Source organism: Motacilla alba, chromosome 8, assembly GCF_015832195.1.
Source record: "Motacilla alba alba isolate MOTALB_02 chromosome 8, Motacilla_alba_V1.0_pri, whole genome shotgun sequence".
Lineage (NCBI taxonomy): Eukaryota > Metazoa > Chordata > Aves > Passeriformes > Motacillidae > Motacilla > Motacilla alba.
The window spans coordinates 7,526,198-7,546,766 of NC_052023.1; the positions used below are offsets into that span (position 1 = coordinate 7,526,198).

Genomic DNA, 20,569 nt, shown 5'->3' on the forward strand with positions numbered 1-20,569 from the left:
AGCTGGAGGAATCTGACACATCCTGAGCTTCACATTCCTCCTGGATTCCCCAAAGCAGCCCTGTTCTGCCTGTGACCTGTCTGGTTCCCTGCCCCACACTGGACACTTGCGCTTTCACACCAGCGCTCCACCACCCATCACTGGCACTGTCCGCCCTTCAGGAGGCAGAGGCTGGAAATTGTATTTTATCTACTATTTATGGTACTTCATTTACTATTTATGGTATTATTTTATCTACTCTGTGTGGTACTTTTGGTATACTCCAGCAGCCACCCGGCAGTTCCACAAATCCCTGTGGGGAGTGCCAGGACAAGCCAGCCTGAGGTCACAAGTGGGAAGGTGGGATAACCACAGAATATTGTGGGATGAGCTGGGATGAGGGACAGGATTAGCAACAGGACAACAGGGCGTACTCTTAAAGCGCACCAGGGGACATTTAGATTGGAAATTGGGAATAATTTCTTCTGGGAAAGGATCATTAAACATTGGGACGGGCAGCCCACAGCGATAGTGGAGCCACAGTCCCTGGAAGAGGCGTTTGAGGAAAGACGGGACGTGCCATGGTCTAGCTGAGACAGTGGTGCTCGGCCACATGTTGGACACGGCGATCTCAGAGATCTTTTCCAATCTAACCCGATTCTGTGAGGGCAGGAGGCCCTGGAGAGCAGCGAGGGCCTGAGGGGAAGGGGACACGGGCGCTCTGGGAACGCGTGTGGGCAGGGCCAGCACGGCCCCTCATGCTTGCAGCGCGATGGCGGCGGGCGCAGGGCGGGGCGGGCCCGGAGACAGGGAGGGGAGGGAGACAGGGAGGGGAGAGAGACAGGGAGGGGAAGCCGCCGCCGAGGAGGGCGGAGCGGCCGCCGCGGTCCGGACGCGCCCCGGTTACCGTGACAACGGCGTCGGCCGAGCCGAAGCGGCCCGGACCCGGCAGGCCCCGCTGCCCGGCCGCCCATGCCGCGGAAAGCGCTGCGCTGCGTCCTGCAGCTGGAGCTCCGCTCGGTGAGTGCCCGGGCCGCGCTCCCCGCCCGCCTCAGCCGGGCCGCGGCCGGCGGGAGAAGCCGCCCTCGGCTCTTCCGGCATCGCTTCCCGCCCCGCTTCCCTCGGCCGGACGCCGCCCGCGCTCCCGGCCCGGCGGAGCTTCTGGGGGCTGCTCCGGGCCCTGCTGCCGAGCGGGGGCCGCGCTCCGTCTGGCATCCAGCCCGTGTGTGCGGGCATCGTCCGGCAGCCCCCGCGGTGCTGTTGGCAGCAGCCGTGCCGCTTTAGAGTTCTCATTTTCTTGCGGAAAAGGTGTTTTTTGAAACACGCTGATTCTTTGGAAGCTGTAGGGTGCAAGGAAAAGCGCTCTCAGAGGGGAAAAAAGAAAAAAAAAGCTAAAACCAAAACAAGTCCGCGGAAAGAGCGGCTTGTTCGTGGCTCTGGGCAGTTCTGAATACCTGGGTATACATGGCGGGGGGTGAGGTCAGAAAGTGTGAAAGTGGAAAGTTTTAACGCTAATTACGTTAGGATTGTGCTCTTTGCACTTTGCAAAGTTTTCTGCTTCTATCCAAGCTGGAAACACAGCTAGGAGCTGTATCATTCTCCTGAAAGCTTTGCAGAAGTAGCTGTGTTAGGCAGTGCCCTGTTACCCTGGACTTGGTGGGGCTTCATATGCCCCGGTCCTGTAATCCAGAACGAGCACTGCCATTTATAAAAGAATACTTGCTGCTGAGAGGAAAACACGAGATGCTATACACAAAACTCGAGTGCAGATCCAGGAAGTCTGTGTTGGGAAGTTGCCCAGGTATTCCTGGTTGCTTAGCTACCCTTGTTCCCAAACTTGAGTGGCTGCTCCGAGGCAGAGCTGCGGATTTGCACACATGGATGGCCAGGGTGTGGATTTGCACACATGGATGGCCAGGGTGTCACCCTGGCGGTGTTGCTGTGCTGTCTCAACAGCTGGTGTTTGTCTCCACAATGCCAAGGCCTGCTCGGTTCCTGGAGCAGAGCAATGTGCTTTCCTTTTCTGTTCCCGCTGGCTGTGAGCTATTCCTGTGCCAGGAGTGAGTACAGGGAACACATTTCCCCAGGGTCAGGTTTTCAGATGTATTTGTTTTCAGGGGTATTTGTTATTTACCCTGCTCTCAAGGCTACAAGTAAGAGTGGAGACTACTCTTACACAAATGTCAACACTGGCTTTTCATTTCAGGAATTTTTTCTTTCCTTGGCGTTTGCTCACTTGATATGTTCTGGGGGCAGCAGTTCTTTCATTTCCCAGTTGATCTTTATCAGCTAGAGCAAGCTGGTATTTTTGGTAGTATTTTGTGTGATGGACTCACCAGCCTTCTAACCATCTTAGGGATGGGAGCTACTCTTCCACTTTGAATTTGCATTGGTCAGAGTCAGAATTGGACCCCACATTCCAAATGGGGTCTTGCTTTGTCTTAGGTGATGTAGCGGAAAAAAAGTCCAACTTTCATCCAATGTATCTTAATATGAGTCAGAGTCATTAAAAATGTTAAAAGACATGAATCTCAGTATACAGAGAGGAATGTTTTTAGTGGTAACCTCAGCTTGATACATCCTTGTTTGTGCACATTGTTGATGCTGTCCTTTGGCCACTTCTGTACCATCTTTGATACTAACTCCTCTACTAACTATTCTTAACTTTTTAATCATAAATAATAATTCCTCACGATACTGCATGATATCCTTTATCCAGAAAATGGATTTTCAAGAAAATATAGAATTATGTTTGGTTGATCTGTTTTATGGAATGTGTCCTACTGGGTTTTTTTCTAGTGATCTTTTCATCCATGTCTTTATTTTTGAATATTTAAATATTTTGATCAATGGGGTTGTCAGTTTTCAGATCTCTCTTTTTGTCTCACATGGTCCTTGTGTTTGTTATTTTTGAGCAGATTCTACCTTCCCTGTTTTCATTACATTTCATTTAAGAAAAATTTCATTCTTTCACAACATGTGCTGAAGATGATTCAGCCTCCCTGTGGCTCCCTGGTCTAGGCCTAGTGCATATTGAATGACTTTTTTTTTCCATCATATAATTCTTCATTTTATTTTTTTCTCCTGTGTTAAATTTTATTAAAACCAAGGCAAAATATTCAGTTGTGTTTGGGGCATAGATTTGTTAGCTTTCACATCTTGGCTGATTTATGCTAGGTCCATTAATTCGCTCTTTGTTTGCTTTATTTGTGACCAAAGTCTTGTGTAAATTTCCGATCTATTTTTCCTGCCCTTTTTACAATGCTCTGCATATTTCTCCACCCTCTTTGAAGTCTGTCCAGTTGTGTCAGAAGTTCTGCTCTCTGTTTTACCCTTGCTTTAGAATACAGATAGGTTTTTCTTCTTTTGACTTAATGAAATTGCAAGATCTTCTCCGATCTGAGTCCACCAGCTCTTTGGGTTGTCTTGCTGGCAGTTTCCTTCATTTTTCTTCTCAAATGGAAGGCCTTACTTAAAGATGAAGTAGTTTTTTGGTTTATCTTACCATGGACTGTGTGTAATAAGTGCTCTAGAGGGTTAAGATCAGTAGAATTCTGTCCTTTTCTGTGAGCTTAATTCAGTGAATTCTTTATGGCTATATGTGATGTCCCAGCAGTGGAGGGACTGGGGGCTGGTACACATTTTCCATCCTCCTGGGAACTTCCAGCAGAGATGTCCAGCATAACCCTATCCTAGAAATTTCTCATGGTCCTTGGGGTTGCTTGTGAGGTCAGTTAATTGCAGCACTGATCTCCCTCTTCCTTAGCTGATCCATAGATAACACTCTTACCATCTTTAAAATAGTCCCTCATCCTGCTGGAGCAGTCTGCAGTCAGATAAGAGCTTCAGTTTGTCTCCCAGGTGTTATGGAGCTCTGCATGTTACAGAGTGGGTGTCATGAGCTGCAGATGTGCATGTGTCATTCATTTTTGGAACTGCTTTAAAGTTACATGGCCCCATAGATTTGGTGTTCCAGCCCAGGTAATGAATTGTGCAGTTTATCTCCGGGGTAGTATAATCACAGGTTTCCACATGTGCTACCTTGGCCCACGTGCTCATTTGTAAGAATTTGTTTTCTTTTTACAGGATAACCAGAAAAAATGGCACCTGTTGTTGGCAGGTTTGCCCATTCCAGCATCTTCAGATCTCTTAATAAATAAGCAAACATTGGTCCCCTTCTCTAAGGTGAAAGGCACAAAACTCCAGCTTAAAATGGTTGTAAATTCTACAAAAATATCGAAGACAAAAGTGAGAAGTAAAGCTGACACGACATGTAGTATGTAGTTTGGGGATCTTTCCTTGTATGAATGAAATCTGTCTCTCTCACTCCTGTTCACACTTGAAACTACATGAGTGTCATACAAGCTGTTTAATGCTTGACAGACTGTTTCAATTGGGTTATCCATTATTCTGGCACTTTTCTTGCAGATTTGAAACCCTCATTTATATGGAGAGGAAACCCTTTTTTTACCTTTTACTTTAGCTGTAGTGATGTAATGATGTATCACACATTGTTTTCTTTTAGTTCTCCCACCTGTTTTCCTGCTGTTTATATAGTTTTATTTTAAATCCAGTTAGGATTTCTTAAGTAAAATGTTCACTTGGGAGTAAAAGACTGTAACCAAACCACTTATTTCAATTTCCATAACTCTCCATAACTTTGTCTTTCTTCCTGGCAATTGAAAGTCTGAACACTTTTTCCAGAACCTTTATGCTGGAAGAGACAACCTCGTATTTCTAATACTGACATAAAAAATGAGCATGAGACCTTAAGTGAAAGGTGTCAATTCTCTATCAGAGAAATGAAATAAATCCACGTGCCTTGGAGAAAATAGCGAATAGGTTTGGAATGAGTTGTGTACATTCTTGCAGTCAGAGCTTTAAAAACAGACTGACTTCTTAGTTAAAGAATTTCAGAATTGTGCAGAGCAAGTTGAGAGATTTGTGGCAGTATGTGGCAGCCTAGCAAAAAGCCTTCCCTGCTTTGAGTTTAAAGATGGCCAAACTTCCCAGAGAAAGAAGAAATGTGTCTGGTAGTAATGGAGCAACAGTTGCTTTTTCTCATTTACAGAAAATTTGCAAATAAACTCGTCCTTTCTGGTGGATGGACAGAGTATGGATATGTAAGCCTATAAATTTACAGCATCATTCTGTAGTTAGGCTGAGGTTTGGGTCGGGTTTTGTATTTTGGCCTCATGTAGACTTCATTCTACATGAGTCTTCATATAGAAGATGGTTATACTTTACACAGTCAGAGCATACCTTTGACTGTATTAACCTGGCCTTGGGTTTCAGTTTTGGTTGAAGACAATGGAGTGTGTTTACTTATGCAAGAAGAATTTGGTCCTGATTGTCTTAAAATGGTGACTTTTTTTCCCTGACCAGTCTGTACAAATGGAATTGCTTTAGGGAAGAATCTTTTTTGCTCTAGTCTGTTACATCCTGACTTTCACAAATCAACCATTTCAGTTCTGACTGTTTCATTTTTATCTTGAAAACAGCCATTGCTTGTCTAGCTAAAGCTCAGTTTGTTTAATGAGTGTGTTACTCCTACAGATAACTTGTCCTGGAGTGCAGCTGAAAGACAAACAGGAACTTTATCTCAGTGTCTTTGTATTTGGGCAGTACCACAAAACTGAATGTGTCCCTGCAGCGTTCCCACTCTTCTTTCAAGAAAGACTACTATTTGAAAAGGTAAGATATGTCAAGTGCTGATACAACCCAAATAAACCCCATCACAAATTCCACAAAAATTGTCTGCAGAACCCATGAGCACAAATAATCACACTGAGAATGGAGCAGTATTTTATCTCCTGCTTCTCTTTAGCACAGAGGAGGGGTGTGCCTGTATTATCCACATGGGGACTCAAGAATTGTGTGTACTGAAGATTCTAATGCATGATGAGAGTTTGTAGGGGTTTGTTGATTCTTTTGTGAACTGTCCTTCCTCAGTGTCTGTTTTCCTGGCTTTAAAGGGACTGAATGTTTTTGTTCTAAAAATTATGGCAAGGTGAAGAACAGAGAGTGTGCAACATAGGAGAGGCAACTTAATTTAGTAGAAAGATAAAATAGCAGCTCAAGCCTTTTTGGTGACATCTTACTCCCTTTGAGATACTTCTTTCATGGTTTGTTCCCAGAATTCCCAGATTGGTACTCTGGCCCTGTAATTTATAGTTGTTTATCACATATTCTGAGTCCCTACTACCTTCATTATTAGTACCACAGGGATAATGAAACACAGTATCTTACAGATATGATCTGGCTTCTTCACTACCCATGAATAATAATACTTTGCCCTTTCTAGTTCTTTTCCTTTAAGCATTCTCCAACACTTTGAAAACCAGGCTGAGTAAACTTGCTCAGAGTGATGCTCTGGTGAAGGGGATGAGAAACAACAGTGATAATTTCACTACCTATGAAGAGTAGGAAAGACCATCATTCTTTAAAGGCAAACATAACACAAACTTCTTAAGAGGACTGTACTGAATGCTATTTTCAGTGTAATGTAGGGGACGTCCGTCCAGTGCAACATCCTACCCTATTCCTTGCTATCTATTCACATGGGATTCGGGTTAAAAAAACCTGAACAGGAGACTGAAAAGTCACCTCTGTGAAAATGAAGCTTAAAGCATTACTAATAAATTAGAGAACATTGACCTATCAGAATTGTAGTAGATGCAACAAATTATGTTTCTCTTTTGAAATTTTCTTAGACACTGCTTACCTTTACGTCTTCAGCACTTCACAATAAAATTTTTGTTATTTACATACAGAGAAGGAACTCTGTAGGGATAGAAAATATATAACAAGAACTGTTGTCTCTCAATGAATTTAATCATGTTCCAAATGATAATTTTAGTATCCATGCTTTTTCCAGTGGGGAATAGGACTCTTGACAAGGAAGAGCATTGGTTTTTGGGGTTTTTTCCCTTCACTTTCCCAAGAGATCCATCTGATTACTTTGATTGTGTCATCATTATTATTACTGCTACTACTATTATTATTATTTCTTTTTCAGGAATTTGCTAATATAGTTGATCCTGGAGACCTTGTGAAGTTACTGGAGTGTAAGTTCTGGGTTTTTGTGTACTAGGTATAACCATTAATGCCATATATATGTGGGCTCTAACGATGTTTTGGAGGTTTAAAGTATGTGATAGTTTTTCTATCAGCAGCCTGTTCTCTGAACAACTAGTGGGTAACCACTATTATCTAACAAAATGCCTCTAGAAATGTATATGTTACATGCTTCAGAACAGGAAAAGGGCAAAAAGTCATAAGTGTTTGAAAGTCCAGCTGGTTATCTGGTAGTGAGTTCCTTTATATGGTCATTTATTTGATTAATTTTCAAATTACAGAAGGATAAACCTCCAATTTTTGTAAAGTTATTCTTTTCATTTTTAAGAAGATTACGTCTTGCTACATTTGTATAATGAATTGTAGTGAGAAAACAGTGACCTGAACTCAAACTGCAGGAATATGCACCCTCACATGGGAGCTATCCGTAAAGGGGGCAAAGCTTGCATAATCTTCTTTAAAGGAAGAAAAACTTGGCTGCAGATAGAACTTACAAGTTCTAAGTCAGATTCAGTGTTGTCATTTGTACCCTACTAATGCCATTGTGTTCATCTATGATATTTATGCAAGCTATACTTAATTTTATCTTATTATTGGTGTGGTGAAAATAGTGCAGCGATGTACAGTGCTGTGAAGTTTAAATCAGTGATTCGTTTTTCTTGGGTTTTGACGATGGGAATTTTCATTTTAGTTTTTTTTTAACTCACGAAAAAACTTTTTTCCCTTCTAGTTGACACAGCAGTACTTGAACTAATACAGCTTGTTCCTCCAGGTATTGTATCAGTCTTTTCATAAATTATGCAGTTTAATAGGTGAATTTCCAGGAGGACATTGCCCATTACAGCACAATCACTTTTTTAAACACACAAACAACATAGAAAGCCCTTCAACAAATAGTCCTCTGAATAGAAAATGTTAATAGATCAAGAGGATCTCATTCTTGAAAGAGAATAATAACTGAATATTTAAATGTATCATACTCAGGCTTAGGAAAGTGATAATATTTTCAAAATGGAAAATAAACTGAAATCATCCGGTGCATAATTATTGACTGCATCACAATTCACTCCTAGAGAGGCTGTCTGTGAAATTTCAGAGTGCATAATCTTGTTCTCAGAGTGACACTTTTTTTCCTTCCATTTTAATGGTGACCACTGGGAAAACTCTTATCCTCACTATAAGTATTACAGGTCTCTTGGGATGTGTGAAGATAATAAATAGCGATTTGTCATACTTCTGTTATTGGTTTGTGTGATTATAAAAATCTATTTTAATGAAATTCAAGTGTTCCCATGAATAATGTAAATCTGCATTTTATTGGAAATAAAGTCAAGTTTTAAAGAGGACTCATTTGGAAACTGTGGTATTAAAAGCACTCTCTGTCACTTGTCCTTAGTACTTTCAAGGAAACTACTGCTTCTCTCAGGTGACTTACCAGACTGTTTACTTGAAGAAATGTAGTGAATGAGGATTTTTTTTTTTTTGTGGGAAGTAAAGGATCTTGCATAAGAATTTATTTTCAGGGCTCAGACATGTGTGATACAGCCCAACAAGAGCTAGCAAGATGGCTGCAATAGCACAAGTTATGTTTTTTCACAATATACATTCAAGGGTTTACCTCTAAAGAAAAAAAAAAAATTTTTTAGAAGTAGCAAGACAGGGCATTGAGAAAATCTTAAAATAATTATTTTGCTGTTGCTTGTGTTTCTTTTTACTTCTACTGCTACTGTTCTGTATTATGGAATGGTAGTTTTTCATAAGGAATTGGGTGCCATTAAAAAATACTGTTTTTTTTCTGTGGCATGGAAGGGAAAGAACGAAGAAAAGTACTGAAAAGTTTCCTGAAGAAAACCTTTCATGTGCCTGTTATAGAAGAGTTAACACAATCTTCTTTAATTTTTTTACAGTAACATTGAAACATAGTTTCATAGTAGATTCTGCACATTTTTGCTGCTGATTTAACTTGATGAGGTTATTTCCTAGTGCTATAGGAGTTTTAGAGCCATGCTGTTAATTTGTAAAGAGCAAAATTTATCCTGGTTTCAACATGGCTCTGTGTGTGGTGTCTGTGCTGTGTGGCTTTGTCTATTTTCCAATTAAAGTATGTATTTTCTTTTTAGTGGGAAAAGTTCTAGCTACATATGAAGAAAATACAAGAGATTTCCTGTTCCCTGACCCTAAGCTTACCCATGGGCACCGTGGTTTGCAGCGTGAGGTTTTAATGAAGAGGTCCCCGTCTTTCACAGTGAGTGAATGTCTGTGGATTGTATTTATGACACAGTCTGCTTCACTGAAGAAACCCCTTGAACTGCTTCAAATGAAAAGCGATTACTTCTGACAGATTTTTGCCATTTTAAGGTGTTGAATGTACAAATCCACAGTTGAACTTCGGGGAAAGTATAATCTTTTTTCCAAAATGCTTCAAGAAATTATTTAATGTGGAAAAGTTAGTTTCCACTTGGTTTGCAGTGTGGCACCAGGACATGTCTCCATTCAGTTTAATCTGTGATGCAGCTGGTGGCTGAAGGGATGCAGGAGATACTGACTTCATGGTTCTCAACAGAAGCCATGTAACCCTCCTCCTTGGTCCCTCTCCATAGCATTTTGGAACAGCAGCTAATTGGCAGAATGAGTGCAATGAATTAATGCTAATTTTCGAGAGATAAGGGCTCAAGTACATGTTAAATGAAGATGAATTAATTTCACATTGCCCTTTCATGAAGTTTGACTATTGAATCTTAATTGTCAGCAGAATAACCCAGGAAGGCACCTTAAGGAGGATGCTGATGATGTGTTTTGAGGTTTTTGTGGAGTTTTAGTGGTGGATTGGCAGGACATTTGGACAAGAGCTCAATTACGCTGTCCGTTATGGTTGGACTAAAAGCACATGGGAGGAGGGAAATGCTGATTAAAGTTCATCGTTATCTTTTAGCTGGTGTAGCCTTTCCCCAGAAAGGGCAACCTGGAAACTGCCCAGACACTTGCAATTAGAAGTGCTAATTTGGTGTCTAATGCTGTGTTACATTTGAATGAATTAAGGTTGTGATTTTGTGCTACAAAATATCTGATTCTGCAGTAGCTTAAACTGTCCCTGCAAAAACAACCATTATTTTTTGGCTGTAGTATCTCTTTGATATGGCTCATCCCATGCATGGTGGTATGGCTCGAGAGATGGGGTGGCACTGTTTTGCTTTCATGCTGCTCATAGAATAGGTGCCTTCCTGGTGTTGAGAAAGAATAGGGAGGTAGGAACACACGAGGTGGTATTAGCTAAATGTTTTTAGATTTTTTTGTGAACAGAATATAGTGAGTCTTCATAGAAGCAGAGCTGCTAGACGATTTTGATGGGTTTTGTCAAGCTGACTTATTTGAAACAAAAATTATGTATTTTCTAATAAAGAGAAGGTGCCATAATTTGTGAGCTGTGAGAAGATGTCAGAGTAATTTGGATGTGTAGGTGATGAATGATAACGCTATAGTAGCTTTAAAAAGTTGGCTGTGGTAAGACACAGACGTACTTCATGTCCTTGGGAGCAGCATAACAAAATCCATCTCTGCCCTGGAACAGGGACTGCAGAAGCCTTTGTTGCTCCATTCCATCTCCATAGCTTGAAAATACAGTATAAGAGAAGATTTTGGCATAGTGACCCCCTTTTCAGGAATAATGCAGAAGCTGGGTTTGATGGCGTTGGAGGGAGGCTCCCAAAAGGAACTTCTTGTTCTTCTCCTTGCTTGCCAAATGGAATAACTGTAAAAGATTTTTGCCTCCAGTCGAAATGCAGTCTCAAGTGCCTCCCTCTCCCAATGTCTCCTGAGCTTTCCTGGCAAGTGTCTCTTGCTAAGTCTGTCAGCACGAAGTGCTGGATGTGAATGCTAAGCAAAAGGAAGTGTTAAACAAGGTCATGAGAACCCTCACATTATTCCTGTGCTACTTGAAGCCATGTTCTTCCCACATGAAAAGTTATTTATAGCCAGCTGAGATGTTGAATATTTTTGAATGGCAGCTGTGCTTCAGTGACAGTTTGATTCCCAATAAATTTGTCTTTTATTAAAAAAATAAAGGTAGCAACAGTAAGGTTACGGTTGTGGAGTTCAGATAGGCAGTGACAAGCAGTGTCTGATTAACACTGCTAATCTGCCAGTTGGAAGGAATGCCAAGTTGAGAGGATCAAAACTCCTCCAGAAATCTGGCACTTGGCTGATAATGTCCCTGGCTAAATGTCTTACGAGGTTTACAAACTCAGTGTGCATACAAGACATGCCTCGAGTTATCTCTCCTGGTCCAGTCTTGCCCAGCTGAGGCTCTTGCTGGCTCTTGTGTATTTCTCTGCAACCTTTACCTTGTAGAATATGTTTATGCCTGGACTGTGGTAGTGATTTCTTACAGATGTTCTTATCTCCATTCCCCACCTTCATGCAATATTTGCCACATTACTTAAAACAGTTTCTTTTTTAGCTATGCTATCTGCCATTAACACGCCAGTGTAAGGCCTTCTGTTATATTCCTATTTTTTTTTTAAGCTAGAGTTGTACTTGTGTTCCTTACAGTCAAAAGCACATATTAGACTTGTATTTTTCTAAATGTGAACCAGCTTTATAATTTTTCTGTGATTAAACTGGTATTATGTCCCTTCTGTTTAATGACTGGTGCAGAAATGCTCAGGGCTGCAAACACCACTAAGCGAGAAGCAGAAGAAGGCATCCCAAAAACTTTACAGCTGGATTTTCATTTACAGATGTGTTTGAGGCTATATGATGGTATTTACATAATTGTGTGTTGAGTATCCTACAGCAATGCCTGATTTGGGAACTGCAGAAAATAGAGCAAATTGTCTGATGGCTTTGGCGTGTGAGTTGCTTTTGACATACCCATCCTGTGCATTCAAATGCCATCCCATGTTCCCTCTCCACAGACTATTTCTCTGAAGAAACCATAGTTTGTGTCATTTTTTAGGGATGAACACTTAACAATTTTGTAATCATTTCCAGTCTCTGTAAGAGCAGTAGGTGCTCTATTGTTGCATTTTGTAGTAGACTTACTAATTCTGATGTGTCCTTTTTTAAATTGTTGATAGCACTTGACAATTCATTAGTAATAAAAATGAGTTGATTAAAGATGATCAGGCTTAAAACCTCTTTTATGTGCCATAACTTGACTTGATTGAATCCTGGACTCTGTTAATTGCTGCAACTGAGCTTTCTTGGCATTTTTGTCATTTGATTTCCATAATCTATCCTGGGGCCAGATCATGTTCCCTAATGGGAAATCAGTGTTTAGGCAGGTGGTAGAGAATAGTTTGGTTAATCAATAGACTTCACTCATGAAGTTCCTGCTAATTCTTATGCATGGGGGACAGAGTCACAAAGAGACCCAGCTCCTTTTCATGTCTCAGTGACTTTGTGTGTTCATGTGCACAAATGCCTGTGCACTGAGATGCCTCAGGCAGCAAATTCTGTCCATGTTGAAAGAAGAGAGGGTAGAAATTTCTGGGGGCACTTGATTCTCTCTTGAATTCTGCAGAGCTGTATAGGATGCACCTAGATGACTGCCACTTGTTTATAGCATATGTGGCATTTAGTTCTTCTATGCCTTTTTTAATGCTTCTGTTTGGGAAATAATGCTTGTGTGTTGTAATCCCTGCCCCTGATTCTGAATGCATTGGCCAATGCTCAGTAAATTCTGAATGCATTGGCCAATGCTCAGTGAATAGAAAGGCAATAGTTTTCTGAGGCGTTGTGTTCCTAGCCATGGCTGCAGTAAAAGGTGAGCGGAACAGAAGCTGCTAATCATGTGAAAATGGAGGGACCTGCTGGCCATTACTGTGTGTGTGCTGTGCTACACCAGGAGGCCCAGTGGGACCCCACTGATTGCAAGTGGGACAAACTAGGGCTGCCCCATAGGCAGGAGGGGATTGTGAGGGCGTGGAACATGGTTATGGAGCAAGGGAGGCATCCACAGAAATCAGACTACTCCAAACATTACAGAATGAAGGGTATTGTTAGTCATACTATTAAAAAAGAATAGTTATTTTCAGTGTGATTGACTGATTAAACAAAATGTTTTTACAAATGAGATGCACAACTGAGACTGTTTTCAAACAAGTTTACAAAGTTAGTATTAATGAAACTTCTAGAGCATGACTGAAATTTTTATTGATGCCATCTAGCATGGCATGAAAAATCTTTAAAAGTGCTTTTGACAAAAAAAATGTATTAAAATAAAAGTCAGACCTTAATTGTTGTACAAAAACAGTGTAATCATCTGTAATTGAATTGTCAGAAATGCAAATGTTAGCATCTTGACATTTACCATTGCTGTTCTGTCTTTTCTAATTATCTTTATTAAAGGCTGAAATTAACAAAGGAAATGGCTGAAAATTAGGAATGGTTTGTTACATTAGGTGACATTTACCTCTTTGATACCCTTTATCTTGAGTTGAAGCTTGATGTGCAATTATTGTCTCTCTTCTAGGGAATTGCACCAAAATTGAGATTTTCTACAACCTCCCTTATTTCAGACAGTCTGTTAATCCTAGGAAGGAGTCACATACAGGTTAGCACAATTTAATTGTTTGCAATTTCTAGATTTAATATTGATAGCCTCGCTTCCAATTTTTGCATGTGCTGCTCACTTCAAACTTTCCTCATTCTTTTGTTGTGGTTAAAGCAGGTATCACGGGTGCTTGACAACTTGATTAAATTTTTAATCAAGTATGAGTAAAGAGTGGGTTTGGTGCATGACAGTAGATGCTGAGAGTTCCTTGACTTTGAAACAATTATCAGCTGCTGTGTTCTGTGATCAGCTGAAGTGTCAGTCCCTGGTGCATTTGTACATGGGAAGATGCCTTCTCACCATTTGTTACTGACACTTAAAATTAGGGACACTAAAAACTAGGTGGAGTTAGAGAAGGTACATTATTAAACCAAACCAATTAATTTAATTGTTTTCCATAACTGTATCATTGACAGTAATGGAAATGCAGATTTTTGTTGAAAAGGCTATCACCTATATTAATCTGGAAATGCTGCTTTTGCAGCATGTAAAGTTAAAGGTGAAGTAGCACTCTTTTCTGGTCTCACAGACTGGAATTTTGGTTTGGATTTCTGGCACAAGCTGTCATGTAAAGTTACTCTTAGGTCCTCCTTTTTTTCCTGTAATATTGCAAAATGGTGGAGCATCGTTGAAAGGGAATGGTTGTCAGGAAGGCTTGTGTGCAAAGACACTTAGGTGACTTTGACCTGTTGGTGCCATTGCTAATGACTTCAGTGAGAAGTTTCTTCCAAATTTAGCAAATGAAATGTATCGAGACAGAAAAAAAATTAAAGATCAGTGAAAATTGTCATTGTCAGAAAATTTGCTTCAGTGAAGGTGACTTGAATAAGGGCAATTTGATCAAAAATTTAAACTGTTCCTAAAAGTACCTATGAATGGCAGCTCAGATTTGCTTGTGTTGCAGTGAAGGTCTAGTTTCACAACTAGTGTATGCCAGGAGCAGCACCACCTGCTTCTGGTGAAGCTGAGACTAGTCTTAGAGAATTAGGTCTGGCTTTATGTGGCCAGGTCTGTGCTGTGTCTCACAATCAGCTGCACCAGTGAGTTCAGATTCTGTCAATACAAAACAAGCACACAGCCTCAGCCTCACTGGCTGGCTGTAGAGGGAAAGGCTTGAAGGCAAGCTGGACATTTTATTTCTGGGTTCCTCTGAACCAAACCAGTCCATGTAGCATTCAGATTTAGGGCTAATGTCAACTAGCTCCAGCTTGAAAAAGAATTTCTAACAGAAAGAGTACTATTTTTCTCCACTAAACTTTATACTTTAAAAAACTAATAAATTCACCATAATCCAAGAAAATATTAATTTTAGAGAATGTAGTTGCACTTCTTCTGGAGCTTTAGGCAACTCTAAATTCATAGAATTTAAACTATTAAAAAAGGCTCCTCTTTTTATTTATGTCTTGTACTTTAAAGGGTAAGAATTTTAAAATAAAATCTTAAACAGATGAAAACATGCTTCAAATCTGTGTATGGCTAATTCAGGTAAACTTTATATTAAAGGAACTTGTGACAAAATTCAATTTAATTTTTAGAATCTCCACTAACTGTGTGAGAAAGGTGATTGAGTAAGTATCAGACACTTAACATCTAACATGCACTACTAGGTGTTTAACCTTCTTTTGGTTTCAGAGAAAATGGTAAACACATTGCTTTTAAATTGCTGTTTGATTATAGTTTTGTGAGGAGAACTTCAGCTGCCATGGCATCTCTTTCTGGTAAAATTATTGGTTCCTTGTTTGCATTATGTTCAGCGATCTTTATCCTACACGCCATCAAATCAGATCATTTCTCTTCTTCACTTCAGACTGATAGAAACTGGATGCATCATTCGACCCTAAATGGAAAAATGCCCTCAAAGCTAGCAAAGAAAAGCCCTGCTTCAGCTGAGAAGGGCGGGCAGAGCTCGGCAGTGAGGAGCTACGAGCAGCCCACCATCGCCTCCAAGTCGCGCTCGCCGTCCCCGTACACCAAGCGCCGCATGTGCGAGCTATCGGAGGAGTCCAGGCAGAGGCTGGCCCACCTGAACCTGGGCCCTCACGAGTTCAGGAGAGACACTGACAAACCTCCCTTTGTCATCAGACGGGTTTGTGTTCGCTCCCAAGTGCTTCCAGCTTGAGCTCAGTTCAAATGTTGTTCTTTCACTAAATAGCGCTCCAAAAATTCATTCAGCTCTTAGTTTAGATTAATAATTTTTTCCTCTCCTTAGCAGTCTGTCACAGAGTGATTTAAATGTAAAATTAACGAAACTAAAATTTCTTTTATCCGCTTTGGTAACAGACAAAGATCAAATTCTTTCATGAATATCTTGGTTAAGTTCTCTGAGGCCCCATTTCTTTTCTTCCAGCACACTAGACAGGATAATAGGTGTATAAATTCAGCTTGGAAGTAATTGATATTAGTATTAAAAATTCCTGAATAAGACTTTAAAGAAAGAGTGTCTAGTCACATTATGAACACTTACACTTCCTCTCTTTCAACTTTTTTTTATGTTGTCATCCTGTGATATTTGGAACACTTCCTTTGCTCAGAGCTACATCTCAAATGCTTTGACTTAGAGTTCATAACATAAGGACATTTTGCCATACATGAAAAATTGTCCTGAAATTAGGTACTTACTTAAAGAAATTGTGTGTAGCTTTTAAAATGAAGGGACTACATTTCCCAGCCACCTGGAGGATCATATACTCTTTTTTTTTTCCCCTTCTTAATTCTTCTTCTTATTGCAACAGTTCTGTGTTTTTAGAAAATCACTTTGAATTTGTTGGGGCAGAAATGGGATTGTTCATATTCTGTGCTGTGGCATTATGATTTCTCTACAGTTCTGGGCACTTATCACAACCAGTTAGATAACCAAGTGGTTAAATAGTTTGCTTCTACCTTATCTTTTTACCTAGTATCAGTGCTAATTAATTAATAATATATTGTCAAAATTTAGAATTTTTTCCCAGGTTGTATTTTGCATATGGCTACCTTTTAGAAATTCAAAATGGCCTGAAAAGAAGTATTAATCCTTCATCAATCTACTGCTTGTCTCAAATATTTTTCTTTTAACTCCTTTTATTTAATTCATCTGGTTTTGGATCTATAGGTGAAGTTCACAGTATAATTATAGTATCATTAACACTGATTATTGATTTTCAATGCTTGGTTATGTTTGTTCAAAAAAAGGAGAAAGTTTGTCTCTTAATTCAGCATGTCCTCACTGTCATGGCCTTTCTAGATTGAGAATTCTCCTTTTACGGCATCTTTACTGCTAGAACTCTTTTGGCCTGGAGATTTTTTGTTATGAAGATCAAAACTGGATTATATGAAATGTAACTTTTTTAATTAGGAAGAGATTCAGAGCTCTCTTGGTGAGATCTGAGTTGTTTAGAATAATTATGAGATATCAGGAATTGTTTAAAAATACTGCAGTCATTACAGATGAAGGAGAAACTATTTGTATTTTCCCTTTCTTTGAACAATAGGATATTCAGAGTTTTCTTGACCTTTCTAAACACCATTTCTGTTTATGCACAGTAATGCTAATAATGCGCATGAGCCAAGTGCTATGAAAATAGTCTAAAATAGTATTTAAATAAGGTAAAATATTGCAGAAAATACCAGTAGCGGTCTTACAAGCAAAACCAGAAAAACCAGGAATTGATGCATCTGATGCTGAGTATTTTAACAGTATTTTTGCTTCAGGTTGGACAGCAAAGTCCTGGTGCTAAACTTCATTCTTGGTGTTCCCTGCGAGAAAGCACAGCAGAAGCCTGGCCCAAGGCACCCCATGGTCAGTATTTTCTACTATATATTTCATAACTGCTTTTGATTTCTGCAGGAAGCAGTTTTATTTGGGGCTTTTTTTATTATTATTTTGGGGTTTTTTATTTATTATGAAAATGTCTGTCTGTGATGGAGAAAAAGCTGTTTGCTCTTCCTAGGAAAAGGAGGAATGCTGAATACATTACTGCTTCAAAGGGTGCCCTTGAATAGTTCTTTGCCTTATGAAGTTTGTAACATAGTTCTACATTGTATGAAAACAGGAGAGAATTACAAAGCTCAGACAAGTGCTCTGTTTCACTCCCTTTTTTGTTAAGTTGCATGGTGGAGAAAATTTGCGCCATGGTTTGTGGGTGTGCTGATCAGGCTTGGGGTATTGATTATTTTGAAGTTCAGGGGCTCTGTTCCTTCAAAAATGAGTAATGTTTATTTCAGCAGTATTTGTGAGTAGTGGATCAGTGACTTACCACTATTAATGAGCATCCAGGATGTGCTCCAGTATCTGCTTCAGCATCCTTTGGTATCAGTAAGTGAGAGTTTAATAAAAAGTGTGGGACCAGAAATTTAACAAAGCGCCCTAAAATTTGATTTTATTGCACATATCTTACAATATGAGGATTTTAATGAGTCTCATCAGTATTTGTTTATGTGTGCTCTGCCTCATTTTTATTTCATTTCCTCACTAATTATAATTTGTTATACAGCAAATCATTATGAACGTGTTATTTTACATTTGTTCTTTGTCATTGCACTGGGTGCTGGATTTTAAAGGTTTCTCATCCCCTTTGGGAGCAGATTTGCCAGTCTGTGATGGCTGGATAATGGAACAGACCAGATCATCTGATACCACTGCACACTTACAAAATGAGCTGGTGGTTTCTGGCCCGTATTTAGAAGACCAAAATCTTCCTCTGTTAATATCCAGAGGATTCTTTGGTCACCTGTCTGTGTCTTGAGGCTTTACTGTGACTTCTGAAAAGAACAGATCCTTAGGATTAGAAATCTTAATGCAGACAGTACAGTTTAGTCCCTTTTTGCTTTTCCTGGGTCACAGTGTGAGGGTTGTTCAGTACAAACTGGTGGAACAGACCAAGAAAGTAGATTTGGTGTCAGTCCCTCAGGGATGAGGTACATACTGACACTGGTGAAAAATCGTGACCCACGATGGGCCTGAGAGTTTCTGCATGTGTTTCCCTGGGCTTTGTATTTGTGTCTGTGGGTCAGTGGTGAAGGAGAGAATGCAGAGGTGATGGGAGAAGGGAGAGATGCTCACAGGGAAATTTGTTCAGAGATGGTTAGTAAGGCAGAGCAACGTACATGGGAATTTTTGGGAATGGTAGAGCTTGTTTTGATACAGATTTAAGCAACAAATACTGTAACAAAATGTACCACTTCTGTCTGTGCAGAAGATGGTGCCTACCCTGATTCATTACTGCAAACATTGTATTCCATTTCATGGGAAGTCATGGTTTTCAGCTAAAGAAAGTGATTTCCTGAAATATAATAAGGAAACAAAAAAAAAATTGCTTTAGTTTTGTTTGTGAGGACAGATGGGATGCTTTGTAAAAGATTTCATAGAATTTAGGAAATGCAAATGTATTTTTGATTTCTTCTGTCATGGACATTTTTTCCTTTTCCAGATCATTCTCCTCACAACAGCTACAGGCCCAAGAAAACTGAAGTGAGTACTTGCAAGTGGCTTTGTTTACACACTGTTCTTTGGGAAGCTCTGAGCTTCCCAGTCCTTCATGGATTGTCTTGCATAGGTATTTTTGAAATGCTATCTACTGTCGTATCAGAAGCAAGAAAAAGGACATTTTAAATCTGATCTAGCCCAGTTAAGGCCTGCTGACAGATTATTTATAAACATTAGAAGGAAACTTAGCACTCTTTAAAGATAAAGATGCCTTCACAGACAGAATTTGCTTTTCCTTGGCATTAAGGCTTGCAGCAAGGCCATAGAGGAGCCTTTAAAGGCCATTTGCATTTGCCTTACCAGTTATTCTGAGAGCATTGTTCATTCTGGAAATGTGCGTGAAGGTGGCACTGAGACAACTGGGAAGCCACTGTTGTGTTATTTCACATCCTTTCTTTTTCAGATTTTGGCTTCTTTCTGTATTAAAAGAATCTAATGATTAATGTCAGGGTTGTTTTGGGTTTGGGTGGTTTTATTCTGTACATTCTCATTTAGTTGTTTTTTTGCCTGTGTTCCTGAGTACTGTAAAAATTGTGAATTTAAGCAGTTATGCGTGCCCTCCTAGATTTCCTAGTGGCTGGGAAAACTGATGATGATAGGGAGGAGGAAAGAAAGGGAATTATGAGGATAAACCTTGATATATATGTTAAGCACACTTTGGTCAGACTCTAAACTTCTATTACCAAGGACTGTCATTCTGTGTACTGTGTGAGTCTAATATATTGTGCTGCCTCTGGATTGTTCCATGGATTGTTTAGGCTCTCAGGCATTATTCTGAATCTGTGAGGTTCCTGGGAAGCCTTCAAGTTGTGCACTCAGAAAAGTTGATAAAAGGGCTGTTGCAGTAGAGTTTCACATAAGATGGTGTGTTAGTTATCAACTGATTCCTCTGAGACTTGTTGGTTTACTTTAGACCATGGATTTTTGTAAGAATATACAATCTGAATGAATATACAATCTTTAACCTTTCGGGTTGAGAAGTAAAAACATGAAAATTGTACATCTTGATATTTGTAATAAATTTTAGTTTGGTGGGGTATTTTTCAGGCAAAATCTACCAGTGGAAAAGGCTTGGATAGTTTTGCTGTTTGCAAGGAGGATGTAAGCCCAGATCCACCCCAGATCCACAGAGAGTCCCATTCTGCAGCTTCTTTGGAGCATTCAGCAACTCCAGCAGTTCAGGAGTCTCCGAGTTGTGTGCTGAGTCGATCTTCTCTGAAGGAAAGGTAATGCCCTGGTTTTGTTCATGACATTCTGGAATTAGGAACATGAGCTGATGAGAGCAATGTCTGCATGACTGTGGTTTGCATGTTTGGAGGTGTGAGGGCTGAAGAGACTGAAAAATCTTCCTGTAACAGCTGTGTTGTTGTTTGACTTTTCCTTTTGCTGTGTTTGCCATCACCTCTGCTTGATGATTACAATCCTAGTAACATGGCAGTGAAAATGTCTGAAACAGTGACACCCTGGGTTTTAGGCTGCCAATGTCCATCTGGAAC

At 40.0% G+C, this 20,569-nt stretch overlaps 1 protein-coding gene across 5 annotated transcripts in view; it reads left to right on the forward strand.

The window, feature by feature from the left end:
- The first annotated feature begins 804 nt into the window (after positions 1 to 804).
- The window catches only part of SPATA6 (spermatogenesis associated 6), a 36,375-nt gene continuing 16,610 nt past the window's right edge, over positions 805 to 20,569 (forward strand). For 2 of the 5 annotated variants that reach the window (XR_005257807.1, XM_038144521.1), the window contains exons 1-10: positions 807 to 999; positions 5,536 to 5,673; positions 6,998 to 7,046; positions 7,787 to 7,828; positions 9,177 to 9,301; positions 13,529 to 13,609; positions 15,417 to 15,695; positions 17,300 to 17,387; positions 19,018 to 19,058; positions 20,121 to 20,299. Coding sequence is in view for 4 of the 5 variants with exons in the window: in XM_038144521.1 (XP_038000449.1) it covers positions 952 to 999; positions 5,536 to 5,673; positions 6,998 to 7,046; positions 7,787 to 7,828; positions 9,177 to 9,301; positions 13,529 to 13,609; positions 15,417 to 15,695; positions 17,300 to 17,387; positions 19,018 to 19,058; positions 20,121 to 20,299 (1,070 nt within the window). In the remaining variant the exon portion in view is untranslated. Of the gene's footprint in view, positions 1,000 to 5,535; positions 5,674 to 6,997; positions 7,047 to 7,786; positions 7,829 to 9,176; positions 9,302 to 13,528; positions 13,610 to 15,416; positions 15,696 to 17,299; positions 17,388 to 19,017; positions 19,059 to 20,120; positions 20,300 to 20,569 lie in introns of all 5 variants that reach the window. The other 3 variants (XM_038144523.1, XM_038144522.1, XM_038144520.1) reach the window with 2 other exon arrangements.